This window comes from Drosophila novamexicana, unplaced genomic scaffold (genome assembly GCF_003285875.2).
Source record: "Drosophila novamexicana strain 15010-1031.04,08,12 unplaced genomic scaffold, DnovRS2.1 tig00000960-arrow-arrow-pilon, whole genome shotgun sequence".
In the NCBI taxonomy this organism is placed as follows: Eukaryota; Metazoa; Arthropoda; class Insecta; order Diptera; family Drosophilidae; genus Drosophila; species Drosophila novamexicana.
This window is the reverse complement of record NW_020824833.1, coordinates 1,039,540-1,058,405: the sequence shown is the minus strand read 5'-3', so window position 1 is coordinate 1,058,405 and position 18,866 is coordinate 1,039,540. Positions and strand designations below refer to the sequence as shown.

Genomic DNA, 18,866 nt, shown 5'->3' with positions numbered 1-18,866 from the left:
ATCAAGAGAATTAACCAATGTCTGAATGCCTATCTACCCCGAGCATTACAACTCTGAAATGGGTCATCCACATTGTAGATTTTAAAGCGTTGCATTGAGCGCAAGTTATTAATGAACACTTAAACAATTTGTCACGGGAATTAGCTTATAAAATGCGCTTATACCGGCTCCCCTCTGTGCTTCGCGCCGCACTTCTCTATCCGTTTGGCAACGAGCTCGCTTTGATACGCCCATTCCTAAATATGGGGAGTTGGTTCGCGCGCCAGATTTCCGCATTTCGACAGTTTTCGTGTTTAACATACTCGTATATCATCGCCACACGCATAATTAAGTAGATATCCAAGCTACCAAAAATGGTTATATCACACCGTTGTCTACGTTAAATAGACTCAAAATATACACATTTTTGTCGATTTACTAAGTTTCATTCATAATGTTGGCCAATCATTCAGCAATGTGAGGCTTTGCGATGCGCTGCTCTCAGGTATTTCAGATTTACACGATATTTGAAGTATTGCATCGAAAATATTAAGTAAGCAGCTTTATTAATAACAGATGATTAAATCTTAAGCCCGCTTCCGGATGTTCCTGTTGACAACCACCAAGACATGTTGTCTCAAGTATATACCAAGTATATTTGTCTTGTATATATTCATTAGTTAAAATTAACATTTTTCTATTGCTTTGTTTGTTTTGTCAACTACAATGTTGACATATATATTCTGTTGTATTACGTCCACAACACAGCTTTTTATTGAAAAGATTTGAAATCCTCCATGTATAGCTAATAAGAGGATATTTGCTAGCATATCATATCAGTCGGATAAATGTCAGATTGATATTAGTTTTGGTCGTCTTTTGATCATCTCCACGTGAGGCTGAGGTACCAATTAAGCCGGTTTGAGGTGTGCCCCCCGGTCGATTACAAAATGATTAACTCATTGGTGTATTCGTTTGCGTAGAGCTTGACCATTGGTGATTCGCCGGGTTTTTTATATGTGAATCAGCAAAGCGAAAAAGTATCAGCAGAGCCCTAGGCGAGACGTGAAGTTATCTATCGGGCAATGTGAAACAGACATCTAAAGATATTTATTATTTAGATGTATCTTTAGATAGGTTCTGCTTTGTAAATAGTGGCTCGCTGAGAAAAGTTTCCAGATCGTACAACTATAATAATTTACGTTAACATTAATTTCAAATGCAAAAATAGTTTGTATACATATATTTATGTATATATATATTTATTTTTTTTTTTTAAATATTTCGCATTTAATAATCATTTAAAATTGGCTTAGCATAACTTCGTAATCGTCTAAATTTGTAGATTAAAAAAAAAGTACACATACATTTGCCTTATTTTCATTCATACATTGTATAAGAATAATAATAATAATAATAATTCAATAACATGCAAAAATATGCTCCAAATGTTGTCAGCGCCTACAAAAGGGAACGATATGACTTAACCAAGTTCTTCACATTTAATTCCTTGATCCGTATACTTCGCATAAAAAATAATGTACACTTGGTTGTGTTGTTTATAATCGCTTCCCATTTTGTATTCGTCCCCGTTGCTAACCCACAGCCCGCTTGGTACTTACTAATATTCTATGCCATACATAATTCGAATACCGTACCCAAATCCATCGCGTTCGATGAAAAAATGTATGTTTGTTGTTTTGTATGCAAAAGCAGTTAAGGTACACACACACACGCACACACTCACACACTCTCACACACACTGCAATTACAGAGGTTACTAATAACAATAATGCTTATAACTAGGGACTGCACTGCTAAAAATATTAGTACGTAGATCTAGATCGAACTGTAGTTACATATTTTATATTCAAGTAGTTAGGAACACAGAAGTGTATCTTTGTGTATGACTGTCTATATGTGCGTGTGTGTGAGTGTGTGTGTGTGTGTGTTTGGACATAACATGATTACCATCTAACAATATACCTATGCGTATATATGTATATATCATACTTAACTAGAAATTACAGTTTGTTTCGAAAGTACCGCAAGTACCCTAATTGGTAAGTTGAATTGGCCTGGTTTGGTTAAAGATTAGTTTTAATTTTAATTGAAGTTTTTTCTCTACTTTAAGACACAGCACAACATTTAACAATTATATAAGTACACTTTCAGTTTCTCAATGGTTCTGTTTAGTTGTTATCCTAAGATAAACACTCACGCACACTCGCACAAGCCCCCATTTACATACATACTTAAATCAATCACTCGTCGAAAGTAAGAACGAATGGAAGTGTGCCAGAAGGTGTGAAGAGAGAGAGAGAGAGAGAGCTACTTCTAGGGCCATTCATTCATTCATCTAAATGCAGGCCAACATAAAATAAAATTTGTTCTATAAAGTGGGATAGAAAGTCCCATCAAATCAGTGAGTAGCAATTACTTTATAACATTCTTATATTCACACTAATCTGTTAATTATTTTGTCGTATTTTGGAACAGAACTGCATGCTAATGGAAATGGATGCAATACCTAAATACATACTTGATTCATATATTTTTTTTTGGTATATTTGAGACTGTAGCTAAACTTTAACAACTAGCCAACTAATTCAATAAACTAAAAAAATAATAAATAAAAGGAAAATGTGCTTGTTTTAAGCATTTAATGCTATTTGGAACTGAGCTTAAGTTGAAAACTAATAAAACATACAAAATACTTTCAATGAATTTGAGAATACAGATTCTTTAAAAAGCTATTACAAAAAAAAAGGGTAAGGAAAAACTTATATAATAAATCACAATCACAATAATATATCATTAAAGAGAAATCACCTAGATAGCGCTTAGCTTGACTGATCGGCTCAGATTCGGGAGATATGAGGTATTGGAACGATTTTGGGTAAGTTTTTGGTGGTTTGAATAAATAAAGTGCTTACAAAGAGAAATCAATTTAAATAATAAAAGTATGTTTCAAGTATAAAACGAACAGACAGACAGACAGAGAGACAGACATACATACACACACGCACACTCATTTGTAAACTATATAGTTACTAAAGCTTATAAATTTGTTGATTTTGTTTGTTTAGTTTTTGTTTTTTGTTTGCCTCCGTTTAAAATCGTTGAAGTCTCGATTATTTTTGGTGTTTTTTTTTGTTTTGTTATTGTTGTTGTGATACTAGAGATTAATTGTATCCAGATCCTGACAGGGCGCACGCGGGCTGAGCTCGTCCGTGCTGGCGCTCCCTTGATTCATATCACTGCTGCTTTGCCCATCGCGCCTAATATCCGCCATTGATGAATGTATTTGATTGTTGTGATTGTGTCGCAGATTGGTGTTGTTATTGTTTTTGCTGCTGATGTTGTTGTGGTTGTGGCCAGTTGAGGGCGTCTGCTTGTGAGTTACGCCATCGCCCAGGTTATTGTGCAGCGCCTGCGTCTTCTTGGTGCCCAAGCCCAGCGGAAAGGCAAAGTCCTGTGGCATCTTGTGCATAATCTTGCCCGACGTGATCAGCCGGCCAAAGCCCTCCTGTGTAGTAAATATACAACATGAGCGTGAGTCACATAATATGTTAAGGTTCCAGCTGCACTCACCTGATGGGCAAAGGCGTAGCCTGAACGCACAGAGCGGCGTCCACGGCGCGACGACGGAGTACGCCGCACATCGCTCGAGACGCGCGAGTGAACTTTCTTTAGCGACCTTTGACGAATCTGTGAAGACATGGGAAAATATACCGTTTAAAGCAGAATCCGATAAGAAACGCATTGCAGCAGTTGGTCACCTTGTCGGACAAGCTGGGATGCACATCCAGCAGATAGAACTTATAGGCCAGCACTGGCGCCATCAGCATGACGACAGTTATTAGCATGGTCACCCAAAAGGTTAAATCCTTCATGGCCTGGGTCAGGGATCCCACGTAGGGTCCGCCAATTACATAGTTGTAGAAATAGTCCAGCACAAAGTACCAAATGAGGCTGCCCCAGATGGTTATGTGATTGACTATGGTCCAATAGGAGGTGTAGAGCGCAATCTGCAAGTTAACGCCAAATTACAAAAAATGTATCAAGTCCGCACTCTCGTCCTGGCTACTTACCTGGGCTGTGTTGTCCACGATCAGTATGGTGGCCACGACAGCGCCCAGAGTCATGTGGTCGCTCAATATGTAGCCATTGTGCGAGACGCCATCCTTGTAGACGCCATACGGTATAAGGAACAGGATGAGCGAGGTGAAGGCGCCATGCAGAACGCTGTAGATGAACTCGCGTATGTTGAAGAGTTCACTCTTCAGACCCGGCGCATAAAGACGCGGATACTCCAAGCTATGCTTATCCGAAACGTCCTGCTCAAAGACGCCCAGTGCCAGCACCGGCAGTGATGTGTAGAACAGATTGTATACCGATATGAACATGGGATCGAACACGGTCTAGAGATGCGAGAATATTCGATTAATTGATAAGTGTATGCTACCGCTGCAGAGAGAAGGAGAAGGAGAAGTAGAAGGCGTCTTCGTCGTTCGACGTTCAGCTCTACCTTTTGTCTCTCTAAGCAAGGACCCAAACGCATTTCAACTTTTATCAATACCTCCGGATTGAACTTGGGCTCAGGGGAGAACGAAAGATGGATCAGTTTACCAAGTGAGTCAAGGATTAACTGCCCTCGGCTACCGCGTTAGACTATCTACCAAAAGAAAGACAGTCTCTTGATTTATTTTTATCCAAAATGAGTGAGAGCACAATGTGCATTGCCTGAAGTGTTCAGCAATACGCATTCTTTCTTCTATTTTTATGTTCTTATTCTCATTTTCATTCATTTAAATTGCTATAATGATATGTGATATTGTCGACCGTCTTTCCAGCGAGACATTGAAATACTCTGTACAAAGTAAAACAGAGTCCGTCGAGTTGTCCGGCTGTTTGCGAACAAAAAGTCTTAGACTTAATTAAAAATTCCTATTTCGCTTGCACAATTTGATAAATAGATATTCCCTGCAGTCTCAGTCACAACTTTAGTTTAGTTAGTCTCAGAGTAAACAACTCGATTATCAAGAAGACTCTTCTCGAATGTCGTAAGATGGGAACAGAGTCGGTTACACCCGATGGCCAGGTGCTTACTCGGTTCAAACTGTTCTTACCTGTGCACTGAAGCCACAGAAGAGGGAATACCAGCAGTGGCACAGCGTAAATGCAAAGTTCTTGTAAAAAAAGTAGCGCAGAAACTTGCACATGCGATAATAGGACCAGCGTCCGTGCACCAGCAACAGACGCTCCAGATAGCAGAACTGGGCAATCGCGTAGTCGCTGGATAGCACCGCTTGGAGGCCCTCCTGGCCCGATATGCCCACGCCAATGTGCGCAGCTGTTGGGCAAAATGACAAAGATGAAACAATTGTGGTCTTTCGTTTGGAGTGTGTAGGACTCACCCTTGATCATGGAGACATCGTTGGCGCCATCCCCAATGGCCAGTGTGACGGCATTTTTGGCACGCTTGATTAGTTCGACGACCAGCGCCTTTTGCAGTGGCGTCACACGGCAACATATCACCGCCTTGCACTGTGAGGCAATGTCCAAGAACCTAGAGAAGGCAAAGAGAGGGTGCGAGAATGACTAATTGAAAAGGCAAGGTTCTTGATAGTGCAATATGATCTTTTTAATAGACCTGGTCTCACTCTTAGGAACTCTTGGGAAATCGCAAAATCGCTCGGGATAGAAGAAGCAGCCGATTGGTATTCAATATGGATTTAAAAAATAAAAGGGCGTGCTCCATTGAAAGCAAAATGTTCAGGACTTCGGAGAATATCAGCCCAAGTAAAGGGCTCCACCATTTAAGACGCTCAGGACTTGCAGACACAGGTGCTGTTAGCTGTTCTCCGTCTTCAACTCTTCATTTCGGAGTGAGGCACAGCTTGCGGCAGCTATGCCTGGCGCCCTATGGAAGGGGCTGTGTAGCTCTATGGACGTGAAAATAGAGTAGGCATTGCAAGAAGTGGAGCCTGCTGGATTCTAAGAGAAGAGGCCGGCCTGTGTGCAAGTAAATACCTCTAACTAATACAACAAGAAATTATTTGAAAAAAAAGAAGAGTAGGGCTAAGAATTAAATTGTTCCTTAAAGGTCACTTGCCCCAACTTAAAAATATCAGGTGCTATTTACTCACTTGGTCTCCAGCTCCGGTGACAGACAATGAACCAGTGAGTGGCCATTGACAACCAAGGCAAAGCCTGTTGACTCATCCACTACAACGGAGGGAGCAGTACGTCTTCCGTCCTCGCTTTTCTCGGCATCGCCAAAGAGATCTGTGCACTCGGCACTGTATCGGCATGTGGGTTGTGAGAGAGACGGTATGCATTATTGAAATGTTTCCAATCGATTATCGGTTAGTTGATTATATTGTGTGTAGGGTGTGTGTGTGTGTGTGTGTGTGTGTGTGTGTATGTGTGTGTATGAGAAACACAAAATCTTTATTATTGTATTGTATGAATATCGAATGACATTTTAAACTGATGGCTATGAGATAAAACAGTCAACAGTGAGAGCGAAAAGCAGTTACAGAAAGAGACTTAGACAAAAAAGCGACATATATTCTTGGGTTATGTTAGCCAGAGAGAGAGAGGGAGAGAGAGAGGGAAAGAGGATACAGCTCTCCCGTACGATCTTCAGAGAGAGAGAGAGAGAGAGAGAGTATGTGGGAGGTCCCTAAACACAAGCATTACTCTGAATGAACATGAATACACAGGGTGTACGGTACTACGATGAACTACGGGTGTACGATGTACTACATAGATACTGCTACGAATGAAATAAAATTAAATTAAACAAGCTATGATAGGCCACAACAACAACAATAGCAAGAACAACTAAGAATTTTTACATGAGAAATGTACGTTTTTCTTTGGCTTAAGCGTTGAATTTGTTTTGTACTCAAGTTTAGGTTTTGATTTCGTATTTTCTTGTACAACAAATTATAATGACTGTGATGACAAAACTGACGAAACTTAAACAATGCACATTAATTGATTATATCCATGAAGATAACGAAAAACAATTTGTATTAAGTTTTAGTTTTAAAAATTGTGTTTTTTTTTGTATTACTTGACGGGCGGAACAAGTACCAATAGAGGGTAACATCCTTGGGATTACTAAAAGATTCATTAAGTTATAATTGTTTTGATCTAATATTGTTTTGTTTCTTTTTTTGTTTCCTACGATCAACTAATAAAGCAATATGCCACTTCTAAACACACACATATAGAAATTATATCTGAATAAAGGAAAAAAGAAATTTAGCTAATACTATATATAATGCTTTGAGGAGTGAGTCAATTGATCTGCTAAGAAGAGAGATCTAATAGAGATCATGGAACAGGTAAGTTGGTAAGTCAAAAACAGAAAAGACAAAAAAATAATTGTAGATTACAAACAAACATGGTTAACAAACCGAAAAGAGAGAAAGAGATAAATATAGAGAGATACACAGATTGATAGAGTTAGCAGAAAATACAGGGTGACTTTCTAGCTGCGCTTTGGTGTCGTATCTGTTTTAGCTTCACTGCGTCTAGAATCTTAATTATTTCGTTTAATTATATTTTTTTTTGCTTGGGTAGATTTTGGAAATTCTCTTTTGGAGTGCCCTCTACCTGTCCGGTCCGCCCTTATTATCCTTAATTTTCGCATCCCACCTAAAGGTAACCACTGATATGGCTGGCGGCGGCTGTGGTATGGTCGAACCGTTTGGATCCTGCATAAATGCGGATGTCTGCGTCATCGCAACGCCCATGGGATCCATACTGCTGTCGCTGTTATAATGATTAAGCGCCTCGGAGCCTGCAAGAAAGCCAATTTGATCCGTTGCTCGATTCGAATTAATGTTATAGAAAGTATTTACCGCCCGGCCGAAAGCGATCGAATATCTTGATGGACTCCTTGAACTGACGCAACTGCTTCTCCACCTCCTCCACAGAGCTGCCATCCACAATGAAGACATCCACAAGCTCATCCGTCAGCAGCTGGCAAGAGTAGCCAATGTTGATGGCCGTTTCTACCAAAAACAAATCGAAACATTGGTTGTATTTTCTGCAATGATAAGATGTCAGTAGATGATTACCTTGCTTGTCGCCTGTGAGAACCCAGATCTTGATGCCTGCGCTCTGCAGATTCGCTATCGACTTGGGCACCCCGTCCTGCAGCTTATCCTCGATGGCTGTCACCCCCAGCAGCTGCATATCACTCTCGACCTCCTCGTACATCGCGTTCAGCTTCTGTTCGCGCGAATCCATGGACAGAGCCGCCTCCTGCTGTCGCAAGCGCCAGTCGCTGTAGTACTGTTCCGTCAGGCGACGCTCCGCTAGCACCAGAGTACGCAAACCCTCGCCAGCGAATTTCTATAATGTTGAAAATATCTTAACATGTCTGTTTAAATGTGTCTGGCCTTAACAGTTTGTGAATTCTTAATTGGAAAAGTATTTGCGTACGGCAAATTTAATAATGTCATATTGTATGCTAGCATTTTTCGCGATTCGTTGAGGCCTTCCGTCATACTTCCGTCTCCCACCCAATTTAAAATGTAGCAATCCATTGCAAATTATTTGAAACATCAAAGCTGTCATGTTCACTGCTATGATACTTCGCTTCCTCACAACGGGAGGTCCTTAAACATTATACCACCCACGAGTCAAGCGTAATTATTATTGTTGATTTTTTTTTTGTGAAACATTAAATATTTAGTAAACGACAAAAAAATGTAAAATAATGCTGGAGTTGAACCAGCGACTATTTGTTTGCTTCGCTCAGACACCTAAGCTATACAGGATTTCAGATTTTTTATCTTGGGCTGTGCTTTGGTCAAACAAACTAACTTAACGGACTATTATATATTTATATATATATATAATTTGTTGTTGGTTATATTCATTATTGGGGATAGGTATAAATGATTTTGAAAGAGGTAAGAAATAATTGTGAAATATAACGATTTTAAATTTACGTTATGTGGCACTTACATTTAGGTGATCCTGTGTACGTGCCTTTAGATCCTCCTGTCCGCCGTGCAAACGATCGTATATCACGTTATCTGCCCCCTTGCAGTAGAGAACCACGGAGTTGCCGCGCCGCAGGATGACGGACATGCGTTTGCGCACATTGTTAAAGTCGAGTATGTGCAGCAGCTCGTATTCCTGAAAATAATCAAAGGACTTGCATAATATCTATACTAAGTATTTGACGTAGTAATAGCCCAAAGCTCACCTCCAGGCGACCCATCACTTCGATGGTAATACTGTTTGGTGTGCGTGTGCGAAACACAAAGCCAAAGTTGCGAGCCGCTGATACGAGCGCAGCTTCGTCTGGACTCTGCGCCTGGTACTCGAGCCGGCCGTCGACGGTCTCCGCCATGACCGTATGGCAGAGGGCGAGCAGTCGGAAAAAGTTATGTGCGTGCGGCTCATCGGAGCGAACCGCATCCAATAATGTGCGATCGTACCAGCGAAAGTCGCTCTCGTGGTGCGGATTGGCCGAGAAGTCTACCGGTGCGAGTGCCTGAAAGAGTTCATCAAATGGGATTATAAGACTGGATTAGAGATTGCATGGGCTTGGGTTATATTTTAGTTAAATCGCTTTTTTTAGTTTTGTACTTTAAGCTGTTAATATTTGTATATGTATGCTAGTATAAAGCAGAGGCAGGCACCAAATTTGGATACGATAAGAGTTTACGATATGTTATCATAATGTGTGGTTAGTTATTACAAGGTGTAAATACGATATTTCTTAATTATGGTGTACTCAACTCGCAATACGATATTGGCTTATCTACGATATACGAAAGCTATGGCATATCTGACAACTTGTTGTACGGTATTCAGAAAATACACTATTAGAACTATTAGCACCACACACTAAACACACGGCTTTAAATAAATACGATAATAGCACATATAATATTCAATTTACGGTATGCGTTATAGTTACACGAGACACGGCTATATGGCATTTTAATTACGATCTAAAAATGCCCTAAACGAAATTTGAATCACGACATGCGACAAGCACAATTGGCAATACGATATTATAATACGGTAAACAGGGATAAGAAAATCTAAAGATATTCGAGCTATGGGTAGCGTTATCGTTAATGCTAATTACGAATCGATCAATCGGTAAACAGGTATACAATAAATTCTATTATAAGAATTAGCCTTTTTTTTATTTTACTACTTAGCCTAGGTTTATACGTTGAACACGCCATCTAAAGCTTATGTGAATGCATTTGAATATATGTATATGCGTGTGTGGCATGTATTGGCATTAGGTTCTTTTTAAAATATGATTAAGCCAGCAAAGCAAATAAGTATACCAACTAATAGCCCAAAAAGCAATCAATAAACTTGGATCTAGCTGGCCAGAGTGTATTAAATCACACACACACACACACACACACACACACACACACACACACACACACACACACACAGAGAGAGAGACACACTGGGCGAGGCTAATTGGGGACACACTGAAAGCGAACACATCAAAAATATTGTTCATATATAACCAAACTCTGTACGATATTCGGGTTGCGAGAACATGAGCAGAACATGCATACGTGCACTTTTTGGTGGGACGAACTCCAATTTGTGGCAAAGCGGTGGGTGCTTAAATAACGGTGATGTGCGGTGGTGGTAGCGGTGGTGGTGCTGCTGCTTCTGTCTTTGCTGCTGCTGCTGCTTCTGCTGCTGCTGCAGTGGTGTTGATGGTGCTGTCGAAATGGAGCACAGCAACCGCTGTCGCGTGTGGTGGTGGGTGAACAAGTAGAAGAAGAAGTAGAAGAAGATGGCTTTGACTTGAATGTGACCAGCTTGCGGTTAGTTTGTTGCGGTTGTTCGTGATGTTGTTGTTGGTGTTGTTGCTGTTGATATTGCTGGTGTTGTTCTGGTTGTTGGTGCTCGTGTTCTGTTTGATTGTCATGCAAGATTATTACTTTGTCACTGCTGCTGCCGCTGCTCGTCGACAGCCCGCCGGACAGCTGACGGCGCATGCGCTGGCCGCTGCGCGTAAAACAAGCGCCCAATCCGCTGCTGCCACTGGCACTGGCACTGGCACTGCCACTGCCACTGGCAGAGCGCGTGCAGGTGCGCCCGCCAGGATCATCCACATCATCCTCGTTGCTGACACTTCTGCTAGGCGACAGGTAGCGCACCTGCTTCCGGGCCAACGGATTATCCACTGTGCTCACCGTCGGCGACAATCGTTCGCTGGCAATGCAGCCGTGAAGCTGCTCCGGACTGTGGGCCAATTGGGTGCCACCGTCGGTGGTTACCAGCACTGCGCTCTTCTTCTCATGCACCTCCGCCTTGTGCACCAGTATTGTGGGCGGGACAGCTGCCGTCGATGAGCTGCCGCTGCGTTTGTTGCCGCCGCCGCCGCCGCCGCTGCTGCAGTTGCTGTTGCTGTTGCTGTTGCAGTTGCTGCTGTTGCTAGTTTGGAAAAGTGTTTGCTGCTAATAACGAGTAATGTGAGTTGTTTGCTGGGCGCACAATTAAACAAAGACATACAATATGTAGTATAATGGGATACGGCACTTGGGTTGTTCCCATTGCAATTTGTTTTCTGGTGCTGTTGCAGTTGCAGTTGCAGTTGCTGCTGCCATCGCCAATGCAGCAGTTTTTGGCAAGTGCTTTTCTTAATTTTGTACGTTCTTAACAAAAATGGCTAAGATTATGTTTGATTTCAAGCAATTGCTTACATATATAATTGCTTTGCTAAAATTAACAAAAAATTAACTAATAAAATGTTTGTCCCTAAGCAATGAAATAGGCTTCGGGCTGAGCAAAGATGAACAATTGGACAAATTAATCTTATCCCCTAGAGGGTTTTTTTTTCATACGACTCTATTATCATTCTATTCTAACAAAAATATTAGCCTTATTTGTAATTAAAAGAATTTTCCCAAAAAAAAACTATGTTTATCGATATATCTACAAAACTGAAAAATCATATCATGCCTACCGAAACTATAAAAATCAGTAATCCAGTCCGGACAACTTGAACTGCTTGAATGTGTTACAAAAAAGGAGAATTTTAAGTTGGAATATCCGCATGAATATGAATATATGAATCTAAAATTAGTTGGTCCGATAGTCATGGTAGTCAGTTCTGTTTAAAAACATTTTTTTTTTTTAATCATAATAATAACGGTAATGATAATGATAAAGATAATAATAATGATAATTATATTGATAATGATAATGAAAACGATGATAATGATAATGATGATGATAATAATAATAATAATAATAATAATAATAATAATAATAATAATAATTATAAAAATAATAATAATAATTAGAATAATAATAATAATAATAATAATAATAATAATAATAATAATAATAATAATAATAATAATAATAATAATAATAACGATGCTGATACTGTTAATGATAATGATATTAATAATGATAACGACATTAATATTGATAATGATAATGATACTGATACTGCTAATCATAATGATAATGTAATGTAATGGTACTGATAATTATGATGATATTGATATTTAAAGAGATAATGATAATTATAATGTTAATCAAAATAATAGTTATATTATATATTATATTATAATAATGATAATAAGTATATTATACATTATATTATAATAATGATAATAATAATATATGATAAAAGTGTTTATTATATAGAAAGCTGAAAGGCAAAAACTGTGCACTGACTTATGGCTTGGACGCTGGTACAAGTTTCTGTTGCATACCCAACAGGCGCACAGTGCACACACAAAAAGAGGTATACACACAGCTAGAATCAACACCCAGTTAGAGTTAATTAGGTCCCTCCCCCACCTTTACAGAATAACCGGATGCCTGCGAATGGGCGTTTAGCTAAAAGCACCGAAATATCCGGACACAGAACATACGCACATATAGTGTATACCGTATTGTTAGAGTATATGTGATAGAGACTTAGTATAGAGGGCAAATACTCACCTCAGTTATTTCGATGAGCTCGCCGGTGCGCAGGTCATAGACATCGCCATAAGTGCGACCATTAATGCTGCACTTGTTAAAGGTCATGATATTCTGGGTGAGGGTGCCCGTCTTGTCCGAGAAGATATACTGTATCTGGCCCAGCTCCTCGTTGAGCGTGGTGGTGCGTGCTTTGGCATATGTTTGGGTGCGTGCATAATACATCTCCTCGTCCCAATTGATAAGAAACGACTGAGCAAAGCGTATGACCTGCAGCATAAAACACACATATGTTAGACACACATATCTGGGCTATATGCAACAGGGCTTTACAACTGACCTCTACTGAAACATAGAGGGAAATTGGCACAACAGTGTTTAAGACTATGGCGTACGAGAAGAATACGAGCAGGCCAATGACCGTTGCACCGGATGCGACCATCTCTTGCGGTATGATGTGCTCCCACGGCAAATACAGCTGAAAATGCTGGCCAATCAGACCCTCCCAGATGGCGCAGGCGAGCGCAAAGAATGCGCATATGGAGATCAGAAAGAGCACAATCTGCAAGGGAAGCGCATGAGCGAATGATTTGATTGTAACCAACTAGACCTACCCCAATAATAATGAAGTTGAGCAAGCGATCCACGCCGGTGCTCTTGAACTGGGTTTTGCCCGAGTTCTGCATGAGCTTTGTGTCGACGCCGGCAAACACGACGACGCCGTAACACCATTGTGTATTGCGCAGGACACAGCCACGCAGCAGGATCTTATCATTGTCGAGTGCAAATCGCTGATTCCTCCATATGAGTGTGCCCTCGAATTTGTTCAACAGATTGTTGGGTCGCTCGCAAATGATCTCGCCATTAAAGCTCCACAGCAGATCGTGCTGCTCGCCCAGCTCCGTGGTCTCCATTAGGCACTGCTTGGCCTTCAGGTTCGTCTCTCCGTCCAGCTCCGCTGTCTCAATAAAGCACAGGCCACTTGGCTCCGACGTGGTCAACAGCATTATGTCGGCGGCCACAAACTGATTGTTGTCCAAGCGTATCACATCGCCCACCTGCACATCCGACCACTTCGCCTCCACCAGTTTCCCGTTGCGCAGTGTCTTCGACTTGCGGTTGTTCACCTGCGAGTCGGACAGATGTCGTTGCTGTCATAAAAAAAAAAACGGGCTATTCATTTTCGTTTCACTATGGAGCTAAAGCTTTTCGCTTACGATGTCATCGTAGGCATCCTTGACGGCGGTCAGCGTCAGCACACCAATCAAGGGTATCGCCGTCGTCACCGGGGTCAGCGAGGATATCGCCGGGATGAGCTGGAGCACCAGCAGGCACAGAAAATAGAAGTTCGCCAAACGCTGAAATTGCTCGAGCAGATTGAACGGCAGGAAAGTTAACAGCGTATACTTCGACGTCTTAATATAGTTGTTCTATATGGGCGAAGAGAAACGAAACCAAAATCTTTGTTAAAATATGAGTACTTATTATATTATATTACGGTTAATTTCTGGCCTTGGTCGGAGACACTTTTGTGCTTAAAATTGTAGATTTTTCCATTTCCCACCCATTTCCGCCCGCAGATAATTTAAATCTAACCGAACTATTTGGAACTCCACGCCTGAAGCTATGTATATCCTACATAGATATTTGCAAATAAGTTTTTAGTGAATCGAAAAGCGAATCAAAATTTTGAATAAACGCATAAAATAACGTATATACATATATATTGAATAACTAACCTTTTCCATTAAAGAGCGGTGGACTTTGCGAGAGCTATAAAATACGTCTCAATTGGATTTCTTGCAAAGTTCTTTGAAAATGTTTTTGCTGCCAATCGGATCATACGTCCGTGTTTTGAAAGTAAGTATGGTTAAGGCAGATCGGACAAAACTTAAAACTTTGTTCGATTTCCTCACACTTGCGGGTTGAATTTCATAAAAGCCCGTCTTAGCGTTCACCTCCATCACATGAGGTAACTACAGTAAACATTTCAGCATTCTAGCTCTTAAGGTCTCTTAAGGAACTTACTCCTCAGAGTTTTCACCCATGGTAATAAGCTTTTCGAAAAGCGTGAAACACGTCTTTGGAAAGGGCCTTATGTGAACAGATTTAATTGGCATATGCCATGTGTATTAGAGACATCTCCGAAGCGATCCCAAATGCAGGATTCATTTTGCTTCCTAGATTTGGCAAACAAGCCAAGTATGTACCATTAGCAACATATGACAATGTAGACGAATCTCCAATCCAAAAGATTTATATATTCTTCGAGTCTATCTAGACATGTCCGTCTGTTTGGACATACTCAAAGACAATGAGAGCAAGAGGCTTCGCTATTAACCACGACGATGATGTTGAATTTCCACGAAATCATGAAAAATCGATTTTCAGATTCGATTTTTAGAGTCTAACTCGGAGAGCTCATAACAGCTCGAAGCAACAAAATTGGTATGCGGGCTCTAATGTGGATATTTCCAACTTACGTGATATTTAAACTGAGAATTAAATTCCTTGTCGTTGGCGCGGATCCTGCGTTCGTTATCTGTAATAGAAGAAGGCGCAAATAAGTTGGCTATAAAAAACGAGTCTTGAATTAAGCCTAAGCCATTATAGACACTACAGGGAAATGTCCCGCCCAATTACCCGAGAAATAGTACGAGCTGCGTCGGCGTCGCAGTTGCGATAAGCGTCGCAAATTACGCGCCGATGCCGATGCCAGGAGTTGGGGCTGCTGCGGGTCCTGCGGCTCATCGGACACTGGACTGTGACTGCACCGACGGCTGGGCAGGCTTTCGGGCGCACTGCGCCGCCAGCTGGCGAAGCGCTGCAGCATGGACAAACGCGGCTTGGCCAGTGGCTGTTCCTTGTACTGCAGTTCCACATCGACGACGGTTATAGGCGGTTCCGTTATGTCCGCATTGGCCAGGCTATAGAAGCTTTCGGCCAGGTCGCTTGACGTGGTTGTTGTTGTCGTTGTCACCGTTGGTTTTAAGTTTGCGGTCAAGGGCGAGGCCATTGTCAGCGTCGAATTGCCAATGTTCATGGTCTCTGGCTGGGCCAGCCGCACCTGCAGCTGCTGCTGCTGCTGCTGCAACTGCTCCTCTTGCTCCTGTTCCAGAGCCAGCTGCATCTGCTCCTCCTCGCATCGCTGTCGTCGACGGCGTCGCGATTTACTTGCAAAATGAAACCAACGGGTGCGACGCGTCACTGCTGCCGTCTGCTCCTGCACCTGACCCTGCTCCTCGTCCCTTCTATCGTATGTTGCGCTGTCTTGGTCCCCGCTTAGTACATCCAGCTCCAGTGTATCCGGCCGCTGCCGCATACTTTTCCCTGTCTCACTGCATTTCCTAGCACCGGGCATGACTACGCCTCTGAATTAGTGCGCGCCTATCCGTGCCTCGTTTTTACTGGCGCCCTGCTACGATAAGCGGGCATTGCCCAACCGTCATCTTTCTGCTGCATATATTTATATATATCAAATGGCAAGGATCAGCCCAGTCGTCGTCGTCGTCGTCGTCGTTATCTTCAATCAATGAGCTATTTACTTTCAACTAGTAATGCACACAGACGAAAGTAAATCAGATTCTAGTTAAGAGTGCCCGACTAGGAGTTGTCCTGATCCCCACGCCGAGCTGCCTTCACAACCATTGCAACGTCCAAAAGCACACATTTCCTTGGGCCCACACATTTCGGTGGTAACTATCCGATCCCTATGAAATTTTCAGAATGAAAATGTCACCCAAATGTGGGGACATGCCAAACCGGCTTAAACTTTAGGAATATAACTTTTTCAATTTTCCGGAAAACGGGAAGATGTATCTGAACAGGGAAATATTTTGTGAATAGTACACGGCCATCAAACTGTCTCTTATAATCTCAGAGTTTACAAAAAAATCGATACTTATCGTTTTCAAGATCAACGCAATGATATAGACGGTCTGATATATAGACATATCTGGGTCGACTCCTGATCAAGAACATATACAATTTGTGGAGTCGAAAATGCCTCATTCTGTCTGTTTGCATGCATTTGCACAAAACAATGATACCTCTTACCTTTTACCCATTTACCCGATTATTCGTGAGAGTCTTGAGAACAAATACACCAACGGGCCGGCTCACTTTCTAACCGAAAACGAAAGCGGATATCCTACAGGATAACAACTATAGGGCAATAGGAACGGCCAGATTTCCGGAACAAGTGGATATGGATGAAAAATGACGGCAACCTCCTCGCAGCTATGGAAAGTGAAGAGCCACTAATTTTGTGATTGGATGTTGGTTGATATCGCTGAAGGACTAAGGTAATAGTATACTCAAGGTTGCTTTACTAGCTCAAGTGTGGCTTTTCGCCATGATCCAAAAGGATTCTGGAACAACTAGAGGTAGAGGAGACGAAGATACCTTCTCTCTAGGTCATTCTTATCCCAAACGATCATTACCTATGCTATCTGCTGGGGCTCTAGTCAAGTCGGGCGGTCTAGCCACGTGAAGATACAAGAGCGTATCCATCCAGGTATGCCGCTGAAGATTGATTGTGGCTAACTATACCCTAGTCGGGGGCTCCCTCGGCGCGCAAGGAAGCTTTCCGGACTTTTTCGATGTCATCGACGACAAGACGAGCTGGACAGTGGTGAAGGCTAACACCAAAGATGGGTAAATACTTTTTTAGATTAACCAAACCCACTCCGTAACAGCAACCGCTGCTCTTGTGGTCTGCCTTCTTCAGGTGGCAGACCAGGAATGTCGGCATCATCCAGGAACCTTAGGTTTGCTGGAAGAGAACCAAGTTCAAATGGGTGCCTGCATTCGAACAAAACAAATTCAAATATGCTCCCTAATTTCAACGGAGGTTTACGAAAGGTTTACGGCAAGCGAAACGAACTGCTTGACGGTTCTTTTGTTTGGGCTGAGAAAGGTATCCTTCATGATATGGATATCTTAAGCAATCTGAAGATTAATGGAAAAATTCAAGCAAGGAACAACTAGATGTTCCATTATGAAAGCTGATTATACACCCGTTACCCTCTGCCTGCCCTCTCACACCTCTGAAGTCAATGTCGCATTGGCTTTTAGGTCTCCATCAGAGAAGTAAAGTTCCACTCTATCACTTCTCAATCTCACTGAAACAGCTGTGCATGCTGTCAGTTTGTCTATAAGAAAACCTCTTTCTCGACTTAGAAAGCAACCTGTAAGGCATTTTTCTCTTACCTCAATCTCTGTTAACACCTATGGAGGGTAAAGAAAATCGCATGATTGCGACAACGCGGACAATGTGTGGTCCTTACAGATGGATCTAATATTGTCCAGGTCATGGCTAAGCAGTTTGATGTTCATCTTAAACGGGCTCAGGCCACACCGAGAACAGGCAAACTGGGAAGGCTGGCAAATAACTATTTGATCCTCTGCGACACAGTTGAATGAATAACTCGAAGTCATTTTCAGCTTCGTCCGACAGACTTGGCCGACTCGGTGTTAAAAACGCTCCACAGAGCTTTATCAGCTAGAAGGGCCATTGCTGGAGACTGGCTAGTGGATAGAATCCTAGGATAGAATCCTAGCCTCCTATAACGGCTTCTGCAACAGTTTTTGCCATAAGGAAGAGCAAGATATCTGAGCCAGGCAAAACTACCTAGGCAAAACTAGATACCAGTTCCTTGAAACCTATTTCCTTTCAAGCCTATAAGAATACTCTTTGACCAAACACTGAAACATATTTTAAGCCAATTATGGTCTAAGTGAGTCGAGGGTTAAAGCAGTCTGTGGACACCGCACCAATGAAACCTCTGGTAAGATAAGTAAATTAAGGAATTGCTATGATTAAGTCCAAGCTCAAACAAGAATTTCGGAAAGGAAAATAAACTAACATGAGTAAAGAACTTTGTGCTGAATTCATTAAACCCAAATATGCCCAAATATTGACA

General features: G+C 41.6%; 1 protein-coding gene across 6 annotated transcripts in view; it reads right to left on the bottom strand.

The window, feature by feature from the left end:
- Positions 1-1,255: 1,255 nt before the first annotated feature.
- Positions 1,256-18,866, bottom strand: part of LOC115765407 (phospholipid-transporting ATPase ID) — a 53,457-nt gene continuing 35,846 nt past the window's right edge. The window contains exons 1-19 of one of the 6 annotated variants that reach the window (XM_030708946.1): positions 15,586-16,390; positions 15,426-15,484; positions 14,160-14,372; positions 13,557-14,093; positions 13,283-13,504; positions 12,964-13,212; positions 10,944-11,459; positions 9,218-9,508; positions 8,974-9,147; positions 8,079-8,355; positions 7,860-8,012; positions 7,612-7,798; positions 6,132-6,284; positions 5,400-5,551; positions 5,112-5,335; positions 4,074-4,403; positions 3,762-4,010; positions 3,574-3,690; positions 1,256-3,508 (exon numbers count right to left, since the gene is read on the bottom strand). In XM_030708946.1, coding sequence (XP_030564806.1) covers positions 3,158-3,508; positions 3,574-3,690; positions 3,762-4,010; positions 4,074-4,403; positions 5,112-5,335; positions 5,400-5,551; positions 6,132-6,284; positions 7,612-7,798; positions 7,860-8,012; positions 8,079-8,355; positions 8,974-9,147; positions 9,218-9,508; positions 10,944-11,459; positions 12,964-13,212; positions 13,283-13,504; positions 13,557-14,093; positions 14,160-14,372; positions 15,426-15,484; positions 15,586-16,303 — 5,172 coding nt within the window. In that variant the 5' untranslated portion in view covers positions 16,304-16,390 and the 3' untranslated portion in view covers positions 1,256-3,157. Of the gene's footprint in view, positions 3,509-3,573; positions 3,691-3,761; positions 4,011-4,073; positions 4,404-5,111; positions 5,336-5,399; positions 5,552-6,131; positions 6,285-7,611; positions 7,799-7,859; positions 8,013-8,078; positions 8,356-8,973; positions 9,148-9,217; positions 9,509-10,943; positions 11,460-12,963; positions 13,213-13,282; positions 13,505-13,556; positions 14,094-14,159; positions 14,373-15,425; positions 15,485-15,585; positions 16,391-18,866 lie in introns of those variants that run through there. The other 5 variants (XM_030708947.1, XM_030708949.1, XM_030708951.1 and 2 more) reach the window with 5 other exon arrangements.